The sequence below is a fragment of the Phalacrocorax aristotelis genome, chromosome 6, assembly GCF_949628215.1.
Source record: "Phalacrocorax aristotelis chromosome 6, bGulAri2.1, whole genome shotgun sequence".
NCBI classification, from domain to species: Eukaryota; Metazoa; Chordata; class Aves; order Suliformes; family Phalacrocoracidae; genus Phalacrocorax; species Phalacrocorax aristotelis.
Window position 1 is genome coordinate 55,709,058 of NC_134281.1, and position 15,900 is coordinate 55,724,957.

General features: G+C 38.9%; 1 protein-coding gene across 2 annotated transcripts in view; it reads right to left on the reverse strand.

Annotated features, from left to right (window-relative positions):
* COL24A1 (collagen type XXIV alpha 1 chain) overlaps window positions 1-15,900 on the reverse strand; it is a 149,750-nt gene that overhangs the window by 11,713 nt on the left and 122,137 nt on the right. For both annotated transcript variants that reach the window (XM_075098056.1, XM_075098055.1), the window contains exons 43-53: window positions 15,676-15,729; window positions 14,700-14,753; window positions 14,538-14,591; window positions 12,349-12,402; window positions 10,569-10,676; window positions 7,817-7,924; window positions 6,222-6,329; window positions 5,252-5,305; window positions 4,895-4,957; window positions 3,614-3,667; window positions 1,982-2,017 (exon numbers count right to left, since the gene is read on the reverse strand). In XM_075098056.1, coding sequence (XP_074954157.1) covers window positions 1,982-2,017; window positions 3,614-3,667; window positions 4,895-4,957; window positions 5,252-5,305; window positions 6,222-6,329; window positions 7,817-7,924; window positions 10,569-10,676; window positions 12,349-12,402; window positions 14,538-14,591; window positions 14,700-14,753; window positions 15,676-15,729 — 747 coding nt within the window. The remainder of the gene's footprint in view (window positions 1-1,981; window positions 2,018-3,613; window positions 3,668-4,894; window positions 4,958-5,251; window positions 5,306-6,221; window positions 6,330-7,816; window positions 7,925-10,568; window positions 10,677-12,348; window positions 12,403-14,537; window positions 14,592-14,699; window positions 14,754-15,675; window positions 15,730-15,900) is intronic.

Below are 15,900 nucleotides of genomic sequence, written 5' to 3' on the forward strand. Positions count from 1 at the left end.
TTCACCTTGAGGACAGTCAGGCACTGGAACACATTGCTCAGAGAGATTAATTATCCAGCCTCCATCCCTGGAATTTTTCAAGACCTGGCTCAATAAAGCCCTGAGCAACTTGATCTGATCTCAGAGCTGACCCTTTTTTAAACAGGAGTTTAGTCTAGAAATGTCTTGAGATCCGTTACACTCTGGATTATCCTATGACTCTATATTAAAATTAATTATGTGACATGTCATGAAATAAAAAAAATATTAAGAAAATGAAAACACTTCTGGAAATGTCATAACTCAAACAATATTCCAAAATGTATTCCATGCTTTTTTAAACATTTCAATCAGTGATATGAATATTTTGAATTGAAAAATAATTTTCATTAAAATATTTCAACAAACTTGTTTCTGACTCTTTCATTTTTTCTCCAGATACAGCCTACGGGACCTGACCTTCAGTTCACCACTGACTCAACAACGAGATATGATTTTAGATTCCATGTTTTTCAGGGGATAAAAGGATGTTACTTTCTAGTAATGAATACTGTATCCCTGACAGAATAAAAATGGTAACTAGAACTTGGACTGCTACAAAAAAGTTAAAATTTTTGTGATTCTAGGAAGAATGCCAATATCAATTTTAAAGGTATAAATTCAAGCTGGGAATACACAGTTGGATGAAAAAAATTTTTTCTCCTTTGTTTCTGAAAACAGTTGGAAATAAATCCTTTTCTTGGCTACATAATATAAACTAATGCCACTGGGTATGAGTTAAAATTAAACATTCTTCTGAAGACAGTCTCAGGAGGTCAATTCATCTTGATAAATTCAAGAACTTATTTAGGAAATAACTTCTTAAACAGCAGCACCAATAATGGAAACCAGTGTTTCTTGTTACTGTTGTGGATGGTTTTTATTATTTTTTAAGTGTCAGCATTTTTAGCTCTATATTGTCACAGCAATTCTTATGAACAAACAGGAGAAAAAGACAGTTAAGATGGTTAATAGCAGCACAAATTAAGAACCTAGTTTCCTCTTACTGAGATACAAACGGCCTCAGGAGGATTAGAATCAAAGAGGAAAGTTCCCCAAGACGTGTACAACAAGCTTAGTTCCAAGCCTTAATTCTTTAAGCAATTTTTTATATTTCTGATTTATTTTTCAAAACTTTTATAAGGCAGTTAGGTTGGAATTGCACAGAGGTGGCTGCTAAAAGCAAACTGTAATAAGACAAGAGAAACTACATTATTTTAAGTGAGGTGGGATCAAAGGCAGGGTAAGAGCAACGGGAACAAGATCGCATTGGCCAGTTACTGGAAAAGGAACCTGTCATTATAAGCCTGTCATATAAAGTAATGTCATATGTATCGCTATTCATATTTGCTGTCAATATGATAAATTGACACTGGCTTTTCACATAGCCATTATTAACTGGAGACTTTACTAGCTCTAACACATTTTTTAAAATAAAATCCAACATTTATTAATGTAAAAAACCCAATGTAATAGTCTTACTGAAAAATGAGAGAGCAAATTGATAACCTATCACTGCTGCCTAGCACTACTACAGCTGGCATATGTTGCATGGACACCCATCCTCAGCTCTACGCTTCACCTGAACTTCTCCATCTCTAGGTAAGATGATATAGATGTATGAACATGTGTATTCATGCTGTGCTGTGTTGTGAGGCACTGGAGCACTGACAACTATGTGACAAAGGATTTTTCTTTTAGATCTGAACTAGGACACATTTGAAGTATGTGACTGCTAAACGACATGGGGCTGTACTGCCCAACAGCATGTGCTCGCTGGGTAGATCTACATAAGTCAACATGAATAAGAAAAGGTCAGATTTTTGACTCATGCTACCAGCTTTCTTGGCCAGCGCTCTCCAGGAGCACAACATTCAGAGCATGCAAGAGTACATTCAGAGTAACACAGGAATACTTTTTACACAGCCAAAAAAATGAAAGCATGGAAGTTGTTTCATCTTACCATTTCACCCCTTATGCCCTTTTCACCTCTCGGTCCCTGTAAGAAAGAGAAGCTGTTAATCCAGCATGCTTTCTATCTGCCAAGACTGAAATAAGCAAATTAATATCCACAAAAGTTATACTGCTCACATGAAAAGTCCAGTCTCATTGCAGAAGTATTTACAACTCTGGGGCTTTAATTTTTCTGTACTATTAGAAGAATAAGTTACTTGAAAACATCTTGTAATTCCTTATGTGGAAAACTGATTGCTTTCTTCAGATTGTAAATATGTTTTTTCTCAGTAATTTTAACTCTCAGTGTTCTCCCTACTGTACTCCCTACAATTTGATCCACAGTAATAGGTCAGTGCTTCACCATCTTAAGATTTGAGAACAAAACTCGGTACTCTCCATCACTAAAGAAATCCATTGGTTACATATCTGCTTTTATTACCCCATTAGTTCTCTTCTTACAGTCAGATTAGACACCGTTTTTCTGTCTCTCTGGCACTTTAGCTAGTTTTGCAACTAAACTGTGTTTCTGAAGGCAGTAACAATCTTACAGTTCGCCTCTGGAAGAATTTTGCATCTTGATGACAGCATTTCATAACACATAGAAGTGATCTTCAGCTGTAATGCTTTCTTAATGCTAATGGCAAACTATTACATTCAATATGAAGTCTATTAAAAGCCTTCACGTATATGCAACTGTGAAGTCTTCCTCCTGAGTGGGATTGAAAAGAATGCAGCAAGACTTGAAAGTGCTGTCTTTTTCCTAACAGGTGGAAAGAATAACCTAATTATAGAAGAAGCATTTCCCTTCTCCTTTCTTTTTCCCTTGTAAATATTTGTATTCACTACTCTTATTGTATATTCCTGTTACTTTAATGATTATTTTTTCAATTTTTAGACATTCTCATTCACTCTAAAGTCTTGTGTTTAGACAGAGGAACCTGGGTGGTACAAAGAGCTTCTAAAACTACCTTACATGGCTGGGTAGTCTGCAGATATGAGCCAGAGGCTGCCCTTGCAGAACATTGCTCTATTTCTGGCACTGGGAGTGCAACAAGGGATGGAACAGGGATAGAAGCAGAGTTCCCCCACTGCAGGGAAACCGGGAAGCATTGAAGGTCATCAGAAAGGCCAAGATGATGTTTGAGCTGTAACAGGGACCTCACCAGCACCTAGAACACCACAACAAGGCCTTGTGGGCACTCCCAGCATGTCCAGAGGGACACTCTGGGCAGTTTAGCCCAATCAACACAAAAAATAAACTACATTGAAACTAAGTGTGGGTACTCTCTAGATATGTCTCCAACCTAAGGCTGACAAAGAACATCCAGGTGGTAGTAACTATGAGTTGTTTTATACCTTGACTCATCCGCTGCCCCTGTAGATATGCCCTCTGTACACTGTACCTAGAAGGCTATTGAAATTACTCTTTTATCACTGTTTTTTGTCTATTTTTTTTTCTTGTTTGTATCACAGATGCTGGTGTCACATATGTTATCTCACCCGTGTGGTATAATATGAAGTTGGTCCTGCTAGCTGCTGTTTGCAAACGGAAAAGTGAGAAGGTTGCCAGTTGCAGTCAGATTACTAAAAATAAGGTTAGTGAAATAATCAAATAATGCAAAGGAGAAGGGAAACTTACAGGCCTGCCAGTTGGGCCTGTTAGGCCTTCTTGACCAACAGGGCCAATATATCCCTGTAAACAAGTAAAGAATTTATTAGTCCACCATGATTTCAGAATTAAGAAAATCCTCATGACATGTCCTGGTTTAATGTTGCTCAGCACACAGCCCTAGCAAATATCCAAAAGACCATGGTCATATTCTCTTTCTGAATTTTGAGTGCACCCTGCTACAAAATCAGCAAGGTAATTATTTTAGTAATTAGTAATAGTTATGCTTGAAAGCCCCCACACATTCTTTTTTGAGAAAGTTGATGCAGTAAACCCAGTGGAAACTTAAGTACTCTGATTACCAAAGGCCACATATTTATTTAGCTACAATCAAGTATATCTTGATCTGTACTAATGCCCACAAGTACTCTTGTAAGGCTGCCACTAAGTATTGCTAAAATGTTATTTCCTGTTCCATTTCACTTAGAGCAAACTGCTCACTTCCAATGTTTATCTTGTATAGGAATGTTTAGAAAAAGACAGCAGCTATTATATCAGGCCCTTAGAGCTGCGGCTCTGCATCTAGTTAACTGAACTAATTCAGTTCTGTGATGGCAACAGCAGGAGTAAAAGAAGGACAATTTGTAGTAAGGCCTTTCATGCTGCAACCTTTCCCCCTTTTTCACTTGATGCTGTAAGCTGGATGCACACTCCCCAATATTACAAAATACTAAAGATGCTTCCACATTTTTGGCGAGTAGCAAAGTCGATTGTCATGAAGAAGATGCCATGAAGAATGACCTAATGCAAGTTAGTAACTTTACAGATAAAAAGAAAATATTTATTAAAAAAAAGACTACCTATTGATTGATAATGCCTGAGCACCACTCTGTCTTACTGCAGGTGAAGTTTGACCCTTTTCTGTTTTGCTGTAGGACAGAGTTATACAACCAGCTTTGCTGCCAATAAGAAGAAAGAGAATGTTCAACCCCAACAGACAAAGATATGACAGCAATAGGATACTTGTGTAGATAAAATTATACTAGGAGAGCCACACTTTGTCAGCAGAGCTTGCTTTTTTACTTCAAGAGTAAAAAAAGCCCAGCTCTGCTTATGTATCTGTACCCATGTTGCAACCAGAGCAGTGTCACAGTACAGGCAAAGGGCTTCTAGTGGAGTCACAGTCTCAGAGAGAAAGGTTTGGCTAAAGGGTTCCACCTTGTTAATAAAAAAAAGATGATTCCCTAAATTTAAAACATGTGCCACTTGCAAGCCATCCTGACAATCTCTTTCATGGAGTGAAACACTTACAACTTGGCCTGTTGGACCTTTCGGGCCCAGAATTCCAACTAAGCCAATGTCCCCTGCAGGGCCCTGAAAACACAAAGGAATGGTTTAGTCAAATGTGAACATTATCTATCCACTTGTTTCAATCTCTTTTAATCAGTGGAAATAAGATCATTTCTAAGAGAGTAACAGTGAAAATACCAAGCGCATTGACCCAGAACATTCATCTTTGGACATGCAGTACACAGTTCTACCTACAATGTTCCAACAGTTCAGATACATTTTGAACAAGTTATTGTTAAAGCTGATTAATTCTATGCTTTCCTAATGCTCTCACTCTGTAAATGGCTTAAGATCTGATAGAAAAGAATGAGGACATACTTTTGGACCTGGGAATCCTTGAAAACCCATCAAACCTTGATCTCCATCTTCTCCCTGTAATAGCAGCAGGCATCTTTATTATTATTTCACATTAGTAATGCTTGGACTACTGTCCCAAGGGATCTGGACAGGCTGGATCGATAGGTCAAGGCCAATTGTTTGAGGTTTAACAAGGCCAAGTGCTGGGTCCTGCATTTGGGTCACACCAACCCCAGGCAATGCTACAGGCTTGGGGAGGAGTGGCTGGAGAGCTGCCCGGTGGAGAAGGACTCGTGGGTGTTGGCTGGCGGCTGGCTCAGCATGAGCCGGCAGTGTGCCCAGGTGGCCAAGAAGGCCAACAGCATCCTGGCTTGTATCAGGAATAGTGTGGCCAGCAGGAGCAGGGAGGTGATAGTGCCCCTGTACTCGGCACTGGTGAGGTCACACCTTGAATATTGTGTTCAGATTTGGGCCCCTCACTACAAGGATGACTACAAGGATGGAGGTGCTGGAGTGTGTTCAGAGAAGGGCAACGAAGCTGGTGAAGGGTCTGGAGCACAAGTCCTGTGAGGAGCGGCTGAGGGAGCTGGGGGTGTTTAGTCTGGAGAAGAGGAGGCTGAGGGGAGACCTTATCACTCTCTGCAACTACCTGAAAGGAGGTTGTAGTGAGGTGGGTATCAGTCTCGGTCTCTCCTCCCAGGTAACAAGAGAGAAGATGAGAGGCAATGGCCTCAAGTTGTGTCAGGGAAGTTTTAGATTAGATATTAGGAAAAATTTCTTTCCTAATATGAAGGGTTGTCAAGTATTGGAACAGGCTGCCCAGAGAGGTGGTTGAGTCCCTGGAGGTATTTAAGACGTGTAGCTGTGGTGCTCAGGGACATAGTTTAGTGGTGGGCTTGGCAGTGCTGGGTTAATGGTTGGACTTGATGATCTTAAAGGTCCTTTCCAACCTAAATGATTCTATAATTCTGTAACAGCTGTGATTACGTACAGTCTGTCCTTTCAGTCCAGCGTCTCCTGCTTGTCCTTGGTCACCTTGTGATCCTGGAAGGCCTCTTTTGCCTCGCTTTCCTGGATGACCCAGAAGCCCTTTCTCACCCTTTCAATACAAACATAATATATCCTTTATTACAGTTATGACAGTTATAAATGTAAAGATTGGTTTCCTGGCAGAAGTGTGGAACATGCTTTCTCCGTAAGAAATAAAGCTACTCTATCAATTTTATTTCTGTCAGGAATGCTTTTCATAATTACACTTTCACTAAAATGCAAATGTGACTTGACTCTTCCTTGCTTTGGAAACATACAAAACCCATACATATTGGATCATTTCCAGTATGGTATATCCCAGTGCAAGAACTAAAATGCACAAAATGAAGTACAGAACAGGAAGTTAGAAGTAAATTTTACAAGTAATCCTCTGAGCAAGGCATAGTATAGTTGTGGAACTCCTTGCTGTTAGACTAAATGTTTATATTGATTCAAATGGAAACTAGACAACTTCATGCAAGAGAAATCCTCTGAGCACTATCAAATCCATACAGCTCAGGAGGTTACTGAGCTGCAGTTAAGGCTGGGAATGTACACCTTTGATGTTTGCTTTGCACTTTTGCTCCTTCCTAGGTGTTACCTTTGTGTTCTGACAAAGACAGACTTTTGGCCTGACTCAGTATGTCCACTCAATGTTTATTTTGCACAATGTGGTAACTGTTTTCCCTCACCTCATCTATTCCCTGTCTTTTTCACATCGCAAGCAGTTCTGAGCAGTTGTCTATACAAAGGAGTAAAATCCAGACTGGGAGCACTGGCAATAAAACACTACAAATAGTGAATACAGTTTATACTAAAACATTACCATGAAAAGTAAACAGACAGTATTCCCCTCCTGCAGTTTTCAAGTAACTTAAGTTTTTAAAAACTGCTTACCAATAAAATCTCAGAGCGCTGCAAATCATGATCTTTAGATGAAAAATCCTATTCTAAATAGAGAAAACTGTCTGTAATGTTTCCATTCTTTGCTTCATTTACCACTGAAATGAGTCTAATGGATACTATCAGTAGAAGCTGATGTCGGCTACCTGGAACTGCCTTGAAAATGGAGCACTCTCAGATTTATTTCTTTCTAACACAGCTGAACAATAACAGTTTAAATCTTATGATAAATAAACGATCCAGACATGCCTGTTAGCCCCCAACCTTGGGACTCAACCTTAAAATTACAGTGCTTCTCTGCTAATAGATTGCTTAGATGTTCAAATCATCCAGACTGTTGTAATAGTTACAGAAGGTTAAAAAGAAAAGCCAGGAATCGTTTGGACCTAAAGCTTTGGATGAATAAAAATTAACTGTTTTGAATGGCTTCCGGAGTTGGGAATAGCATAGCATCCAGATGGATGCTTCTCTGTTTTCAAATTACACTTTATAGAAACAAGGTCAGCAAATTTGCAGTCTTACCTTTCAAATAAATTACGTCAATTACTCATGTGATTAACAGTAGCACGGTGGTTCCATGATCACTGGATGCAGTACGAAGACTAAGCAATGTCAGTAACACTGTAATTAAACAAGAAGATCCCACATGTGTACCTTTAGTCCTGGTGCTCCCATGGGCCCTGGCATGCCTGGCAATCCTTTGGGACCTCGAGCTCCAGGATAACCCGCCAGCCCTGGTAAGCCTGCGTTTCCTTTATTACCCTTAAAATTGAAAATAATTGATTACAAGCAGAAGAGCCGAATGTCTTTTTTCTTTGTATGCTAAAACAGGCATATAACATAAAATCAGTCAAAGCCACTTCATGCTTTCTATATATATGGACACACATTGATAGTGCACCAAAATACATGGAAAGACAGTGATCAGCAGTATCGTCTGGATTTCTGCTAATACTCCAAAAGCAAAGTCCCATCATACTTAGCAACAAAGCTACATGTGCTCTAACTGTGGGGTGGATTGACGTTTCTGAGGAGTCAAGTTATTATAGTTTAACAAGTCACTGACTGTCAGCAAAGCAAATGCTAACCATGCCATTGCCCACTGCAGTTGTTCTGTTCAGTGTTCATCTTAAACCTTGGTCTGTCCCACCCTAAATATATCATAATGTCATTTGTGTGGGATCACCTCCTTCGACCTTGAAAGACTTCCGAGAACATTCAAGAGAATCAGTTGCCTCTCTGGGCTTATGCAGGGCATCTTCCCTATTAGCACCCTCCTAAATAGTAGCCCAGTTGGATAGTACGCAGTCTTTTGTCCACAGTAATTGTGTATTTGAGTATATATGGAAGCACACGTGGGCATACTAGTGACTGCTTTTACCTCCCACAGGGAATCACACAGAAGAGTTTATAGCAGAGACCTAAAGTTTTCCCTAAACCTGAAAATCTGCATGTTTGGATTAATAGCCTTAAGTGCTGATCCCCATTTAATTCTTTTTTGAAATAGGCAGGAAAAGAGCACTAATCTCTATTAATTATAGAAGATGACTCCTTGAGGTGGTTCTTGGATGAGTGCTGTGCGATGGCTGAGGATTCATTTGAGGATTGGAGAAGAGAAGGCTGTGGGGAGATGTTATTACAGCCTTTCAATAAAGGGGGACAGTAGGAAAGATGGGGGCAATCTCTTATAGCAAGCCCTGTTATGATAGGACAAGGGGTGATGGTTTTAAACTAAAGGAGGGGATATTTAGACTGGATATAAGGAAAAAAATTTTTACAATGAGGGTGGTGAAACACTGGAACAGGTTGCCCAGAGAGGTTGTGGAGGCCCCATCCCTAGGGACCTCCAAGGCCAGGTTGGCTGAAAAATAGTTGAGATTCACACTATTCATTTCTTCAAGAAGGAACTCCATATCAAGAAACAAAATCAGACTATCTTCCCACAGAAACATGCTTATTTATAAATAAAATTCAACATGCTTATTTATAAATACCAGACATACTGATAATACTAGTATGATTGTGTACGCTCTGTAGGGATTCATATACAATAACTTTACCACATCAGGAAAGATGATAACATTTGTTATGAAAACATATGAGAAAATCAGATTGTAAACAAAAGTGACTATTTTTAATGAAAAAAAATATGTTCCTGAGTACATGGAGTTAAGCCAATTTTGACAAGTTAAAAAATACAAAATGGAAATTTGCTACCATCCAAATGAATGTTTCTGTAATGTAATTTAGTAGAAAAATATACACATATATATAGACAGATATCTTCTTTCTTATTTCATATGACATTCTGTTAAGCATTCATATTAAAAAAAAGAGTTATAGGAAACAGGATTTTTGTATTAAATGTGATTTTCAGAGCTTTTGAATATGGTACTGTGGCTTATAGCCTGATGGACTGATAAACTTACATAGCAAAAGTTTTGTTCTTTTTATTCATTGTGGCAAAAACTGCTTAAAAGCCTCTTTATTACAAATTGTAATGCTACTACATATTGTTAATATGGAGTAATGGAATTTTTTCTAATATGAAAGATGACATTTTGAGTGGAAATGGGAAAACATAAGAATTCTTTGGGGTGACACTCCTAAATGCAGCTACGAAGAATTTTAAGCACTTGGAAAGAGAAGGACATGATCTGAAAATGGAGAAGGGTTGAATAGGGTACATCTTCACCCTGTGGGTGATTTGTTTAATTTTCTTTGTTCACCCAAATAGGCAAATTTATACTTGTAATAGAGGTGCCTTATTCGGCATCTTGACTAATTCCTAACACCAAATCTAACTTGGCATCTTTTTATAACAATTACTGGTCCATCTAGGTCCTCCATGGAGTGAATAAGTGAAGAGCTGTGTCACTGCTCCCAGAAGCAGCAGGTCACCACCCTTGGCCCACAGCAAAGGACAGACAGACAAAAAAGGGGTTTCCAAGAGTGTTCCCAGCTACCTCAGATACCTAATACTCTTTCTCACTGGTTTCGGGCAAAGCTTCAGAATTTCTTAGGTAGAGAGACATAGGTTACAACTTCAATGACAATAAGGAAGACGTGGGATTATCTCAGGGCCTGAGAGAAAACAGCCTCAGTTGGGGTCTATGGCTCATTTTCAGGAACAGAACTGTGAAGCCTCTCTCATTAAGAAAGCATTTTCACTTAGCTGTAGTTACTACTAACGTATGCTAATGAAATACTTCTCACAGCACAGTTTCCTTATGCTAACCTTACATCCTGGCCAGAATATCAGGAGCAAGAGAAAGAAAACAAAGAATTGGTCTAATTTTCAAGATGCTCAAGAAACTGAGAAAAGTTTCTTCTGTTTAAATACCCTAACCTTAGAAAATTTGTAAAGCAAAGTCAATAAAGAGGGGCAATGCAGAAAGCAGCTTACCTTAGGGCCAGGCTCCCCTGGCAGCCCAGGCTTGCCAGGGTTGCCAGAAATGCCTTCTGGTCCAGGGTATCCGACTGCTCCTTTCTGCCCTGCTGGCCCTGGTTTTCCCTTGAAACAAATTAAAACCAAATACAGCACTGTCAGCTCTCATCATCTTCACCATCACAGAACACACCATCACAGTCACAGTATTTCCTAAACCCTACATAACAACAGACCCAGTGACACAGACGAACGCTTGCAGAGGGGGCTCCAAGTTAGGATGTTTGCTTTAAAATGCTATTGGATTAACCTTAGACTTGCTGTGTTGTGGGCTCTGAGCAACTTCAGCTGAAACCATGGGCCAGCCCATCTGCGTGCCAGGCCTGGAAGATGGCTGAGAGTGTTGATTCTTAAACCGAAGCAAGGAAACCTAATAACATAATCTATTTATCCCTGTAAAAAACCCAACCATGTGTCTTTTCAGTCTTCATTTTACTAGATACTTTGTGTTGTACATTTGCAAAATTATGCTGTTCAAATTTCTATATATCAAATATACAAATATCTAATTAGACAAGTTTGTGCTAACCGTTCTATACTTGCACAGAAAAGCCTCATGTCACATCCACCAAAGGAACAATGGTTTTTCTTTACAATCACTTCTCTTTAGACTGACATACACTGTCTTAAGGGGCTTGGAGTTCTGCAATTATCTCTATGAATCCATTTCCTAGAAATCTAAAATATGCTAACTACAACACGTCTCATTTGAAAAAGTATAGTTAACAACAGCCATACAGAATATAAAAGGCGTGCCATCTTAATCTTATTTCTATCTGCTTGCTGAAGTATCTTGCCCTTGGGATGTGCTTTGAGACTTCCTCAAGTTCCAGTTCTACTGTCTTCTCGTCCTCACTGTTTGTCTTGCCTTTCTCTCTTTTCCTTTGCCTGCCGAACGATACGCCTCCCTGCAGTCCTCCGGGGGGGAAGAGCCAAGTATTTACAAAAGACACACAGATTGCACAGATTGCTTGCCTTCAAAAGGCTGTACTTGCATTCTGCCCAGCAGGTACAAGCTCTGTGAAGCAGCTGCATTTCTCTGGTTACTGACAATATTTTGATGTAAGGTAGTAAAAGTTATTTACAATAAGTGCTTGGGTGGTATCATTTATTAGGGGACCAAAATAGCCTTGATGCACTTTGTTCTTGGTTATGTTTACGAACACCTACTGCTTCCTGCTCTTTCTTCTCCCTCAGGGAGAAAGGGATGCAAGTTCGCATCTCTACAGTAACTCAAGAAAGAACACTAAAAATTTCAACTCAGGGCAAAGGAGAGAAAGAAGTAAACCTCAAGGGATCTGCCAACTGTATCCACCATGGACATATGGATTCAGGCCTCTGTGGGCTGCAGCTGCTCAAAGAAATGATGGGAGCCAGGAGTGAACAGCAGCAGTACAGCTCTGTGCAATAAAATGTGATAACTTGCACATGGACAAGCCACATGCAAAAATGATCTAATTAAGTAACTTTACAAGTGGGAAGGACCTTGTTGTTATATTAGCTGCACTTCACTTCCGTGTGCTGAGTAACTGAGTACAACTCAGTATCATTTAACACAGTTTCAAAAATTATTCTTATTTTCACAGGGGTTCCTTTATACCTCCTGGATAATTAGAAGGTTCCTTAGTGTGAGCGTAAGACTTCCTGGCACCACTGGCACAACTTAATTGTGGGTTTATTAGTTATTATTTTCTTTGTTTTATAACCTGAAGACAGACCATAGAATTTTGTTACTTACAGGAATTCCAGGTTTGCCTGCCTGACCCGTTGCTCCTTTCTTCCCTGTGGGTCCCTAAAAGTTAAAAATACTTGTGAACTCACAAATCTCTTCAACTCAATCCCCTAAGAGCAGCTGAGAATTGTTGCCCTCTAGTACACATGCTCACATTGCTTTGGATAAGATTATTTCCATTTCACGAGACGGCAGAAAGTTTTTCAAGTTAAAGTGTATACATTTTTGGAAGAATTGTATGTATTTTTCCCTTTCCTAAATTGGTAGTTTTCAGAACTTTTTCAACAACAATAGGCACAAGAATTTTTTTCTCTGTGAATCTGGCAATTTCCCCTCTATCAGCCACACCCCTGTAAGGCAGTATGCTTTTACAGCACCTCCATACCTTTTAAAAGGGGAAGTCACAAAAAGTAGGCAATGTAGAGGCACTAAGTGTATGTGGAAGAGAATATTAGAAAGCGAGAGTGTCACATATGGGAACATTCTTTTTATCTAAGATGTACACAAAAGACAAAATTTACTTTAAAACAGACTTTTTTTTTTTTTTTTTTTTGCCTTGACTGATCTAGGAATCTGTAGCCTTAGAAAACTGAGTGATACTGATAGCAGGTAACATTCTTGTAAGTGGTTGAGTGACACAGGAGGCCAAGCACCAAGGAAGAAAAGCTCAGAATGGGTCAAAAGTATCTCAGAGAATTTTGTTTATAGGATATTCTCCACTGAATATAAAGATCTATGGTGTGAAACCACTCAGATGGCAGGGACAAGAATAACACTTGTTAGCATAGATCAAGTGGAAAAAAGCTTCCAAGATTTTCTGGATTAATTATTTTAAACACTCTTCTTAAAGCAAAGGTGAAGCTGAACTACTGTGCTGCAATATTACTTAACATGCAATAAAGTGAAAAAGCTAAGGTCATTGTAAGTGTAAATGTTATAAATGTAATAAATAAATGTTACAAATGTAACTAATGTAAATATGAAAATCAGCAAAATTTCTTTCTATTCCTTAATGTCTTTTTGTTAAGAAAGGCATTAAAAAATATCCACAAATCCAAACTGGAATGTGTATATTCAAAGAACTTTATATTGTTTTCATTAAAATTTCTGGATGCATATAAAGTAAATCCAGATGATTCAGCGTTGCAGTTTATGAGACTGACTTTGTAAGGCTTGCTATAGCAGCACAAGTCATGCCACTGGAGCAAGGCTGTATGAATGTTTTCACAATTAATGTTTTTGCATAAACTTTCAGGTACTTATGGGTTGCCTCAGGCTGGATATTGGTTCCATATTTGCCAAAGCAGTTTTAATCTGTGGGGCATTTGCAACACAAAGAAAGCATTTTTGAAGGAAAGACAGAGAAATGACTGATTTTATCTTGTGCTGAGAGCAGTTTATTAAAGGCAATATATCCGAGCTCATGGTTAGACTACATGCTGACAATGTCTTCACATCACGTTTCCGTTCTCTTGTTCCCCATTCCTAATCTACTACATATTCTTGTATTTACCTAGAAAATTTCAAAACTCTGTTAGAGTTGCACTATGGAACTTCTCAGACCAAATACCTCATTTAAGTTGCAATGGCAATTGGTATTGTAAGAAAACTTTTAGCCAAAATCTTCTGAAATGTCAAAAGCCAATGAAAGTCACCCCATGGGAGAATATAAAATACTTCTGGCAATTTTCAACACACCACCAAGATGAATGATTACTTCTAAAGAAAAAGATTTAGTCTTAGATCTTTTTCATGACTTGCTCTGTCATTATTCCTCTACTATTCTGTAGCAAATTCCTTATTTCCAGTTCTCTCTGAAAATTCAGTGCAGTACCAGGAGGCTTCATTTACAAATCAGAGCAGTAAAATCCCGGGTGTCTTCCAGAGCTAGTCTGCCACAGGGAACTCCATTTAAGGGTATAACTGAACATCACTCAAATGTTTCCAGAAGAGACTCTCATAATGCTTTATATCACTCCGAAGTAAAAATATTATCTATAAAATAACGCATATTTACTATCCCAGATCATTATGTAGTTTTCCATTCTATATTTCTATTATCCCTGCAGGTATGAAAAGGAAACCCAAACACTGAATTTTAGCTGTATATAACAGTTTTCCAAGGATAGGCAGTGAACAGTAAAAACATACAAATTCCAACTAAGTGCAGTTTCCCTTTAAATTTTTCTACTTACCTCTGACCCTCTCTCTCCTTTTGGTCCTTGCTCTCCCAATTCACCTGGCTCTCCCTTTGGAAAGAACATATATTAAATAAATAAATAAAAAATCATTTGAATGCAGATGAAAATGCATTTTCAACACCCAGTAGAGAAATCTCACTTGTTAGAAACACTTACTGGAGGCCCCTGTTGTCCAATAGGTCCTCTAAGCCCTGGAAGACCTATATGACCCTGGGAAGCAGAAAATATAACATAATGCAGTACAAGTAACTCAGGATGTCGCGCTCAGTGAGCTATAGATTTTCTTGTACCGCCCATCCTGGGAGGTGCTGGGTGGCCCCAGCTTCACTCCTGTGACCTAGATAAAGTATGCTCAGCTCTCCTGAGATCAGACCTTAGGGAGCTTTTCTTCAAGTTCTCTACTCCAAACTGCAGTGGGAATATTGTCCAAATATTTCTGCGCTTCTGTGAGCTTAGATCATATTCAGTTCATTGATTTATTCCTATGTCTATCTGTATTATCTGTGTAACTTAAACAGGATATTCCATGTCAAGGACTACCTCTTTTGTATTTCAGCAAACCAACTGCATCAGTGATTAGCATGAGTTAACATCCAATTTGTATTTGCTGAAAGACAGAATACAGTTCATGAATAATTATTAGGATTAGATTTACAAAGAAATACTGCTTAAATTTCAGAGAAAAATGTTAATTCTTCCAGTATTACAGAATCACAGAATCATTCAGGTTGAAAGGGACCTCTTGAGATCATCTAGTGCAACCCCCTTCTCAAGAAGGGCCAGGTAGAAAAGGTTGTCCAGGACCATGTGCAGTCAGGCCACTGTCAGGACTGTGTCCACTGGACATTACTAAGACAAGTCTGGCTCCTTCATCTTCATTCCCTGCCATCAGGTATTTATACACATTAAGATCACCCAAGCCTTCTCTTCTGCAGCTCGTGAGACCCAGCTCTCTCAACTTCTCATATGGAAGATGCTCCAATGCATTCTAAGAACTCATCAGCACAGCGAGGCACCAGCAAGTGCATCTCTGCACACTTCTGAGAGATGATGATACTTCTGCTACATTGTTTTACATGAATGCATAGCATGCCATGCTCAAATAAAAAGAAGAAAGAGCAAGAGGTATTACCTTGTAACCCTCATCACCAGGTTCTCCTCTATCTCCACGTTCACCACTAGGACCCTAGAGAGAAAACCAAAAAGCAAAATATAACAGCTGAACTGAAATACTGCTGCAGTAAAGGACAAAAAGAAAGCTGGAATTTCTCTCAAAACAGACTAACCAATGAGACGGAATTCAGAATTACAAATATTAAAGTTATCTTGTCTAAAAGAATAAATGTGGTTTTTTTCT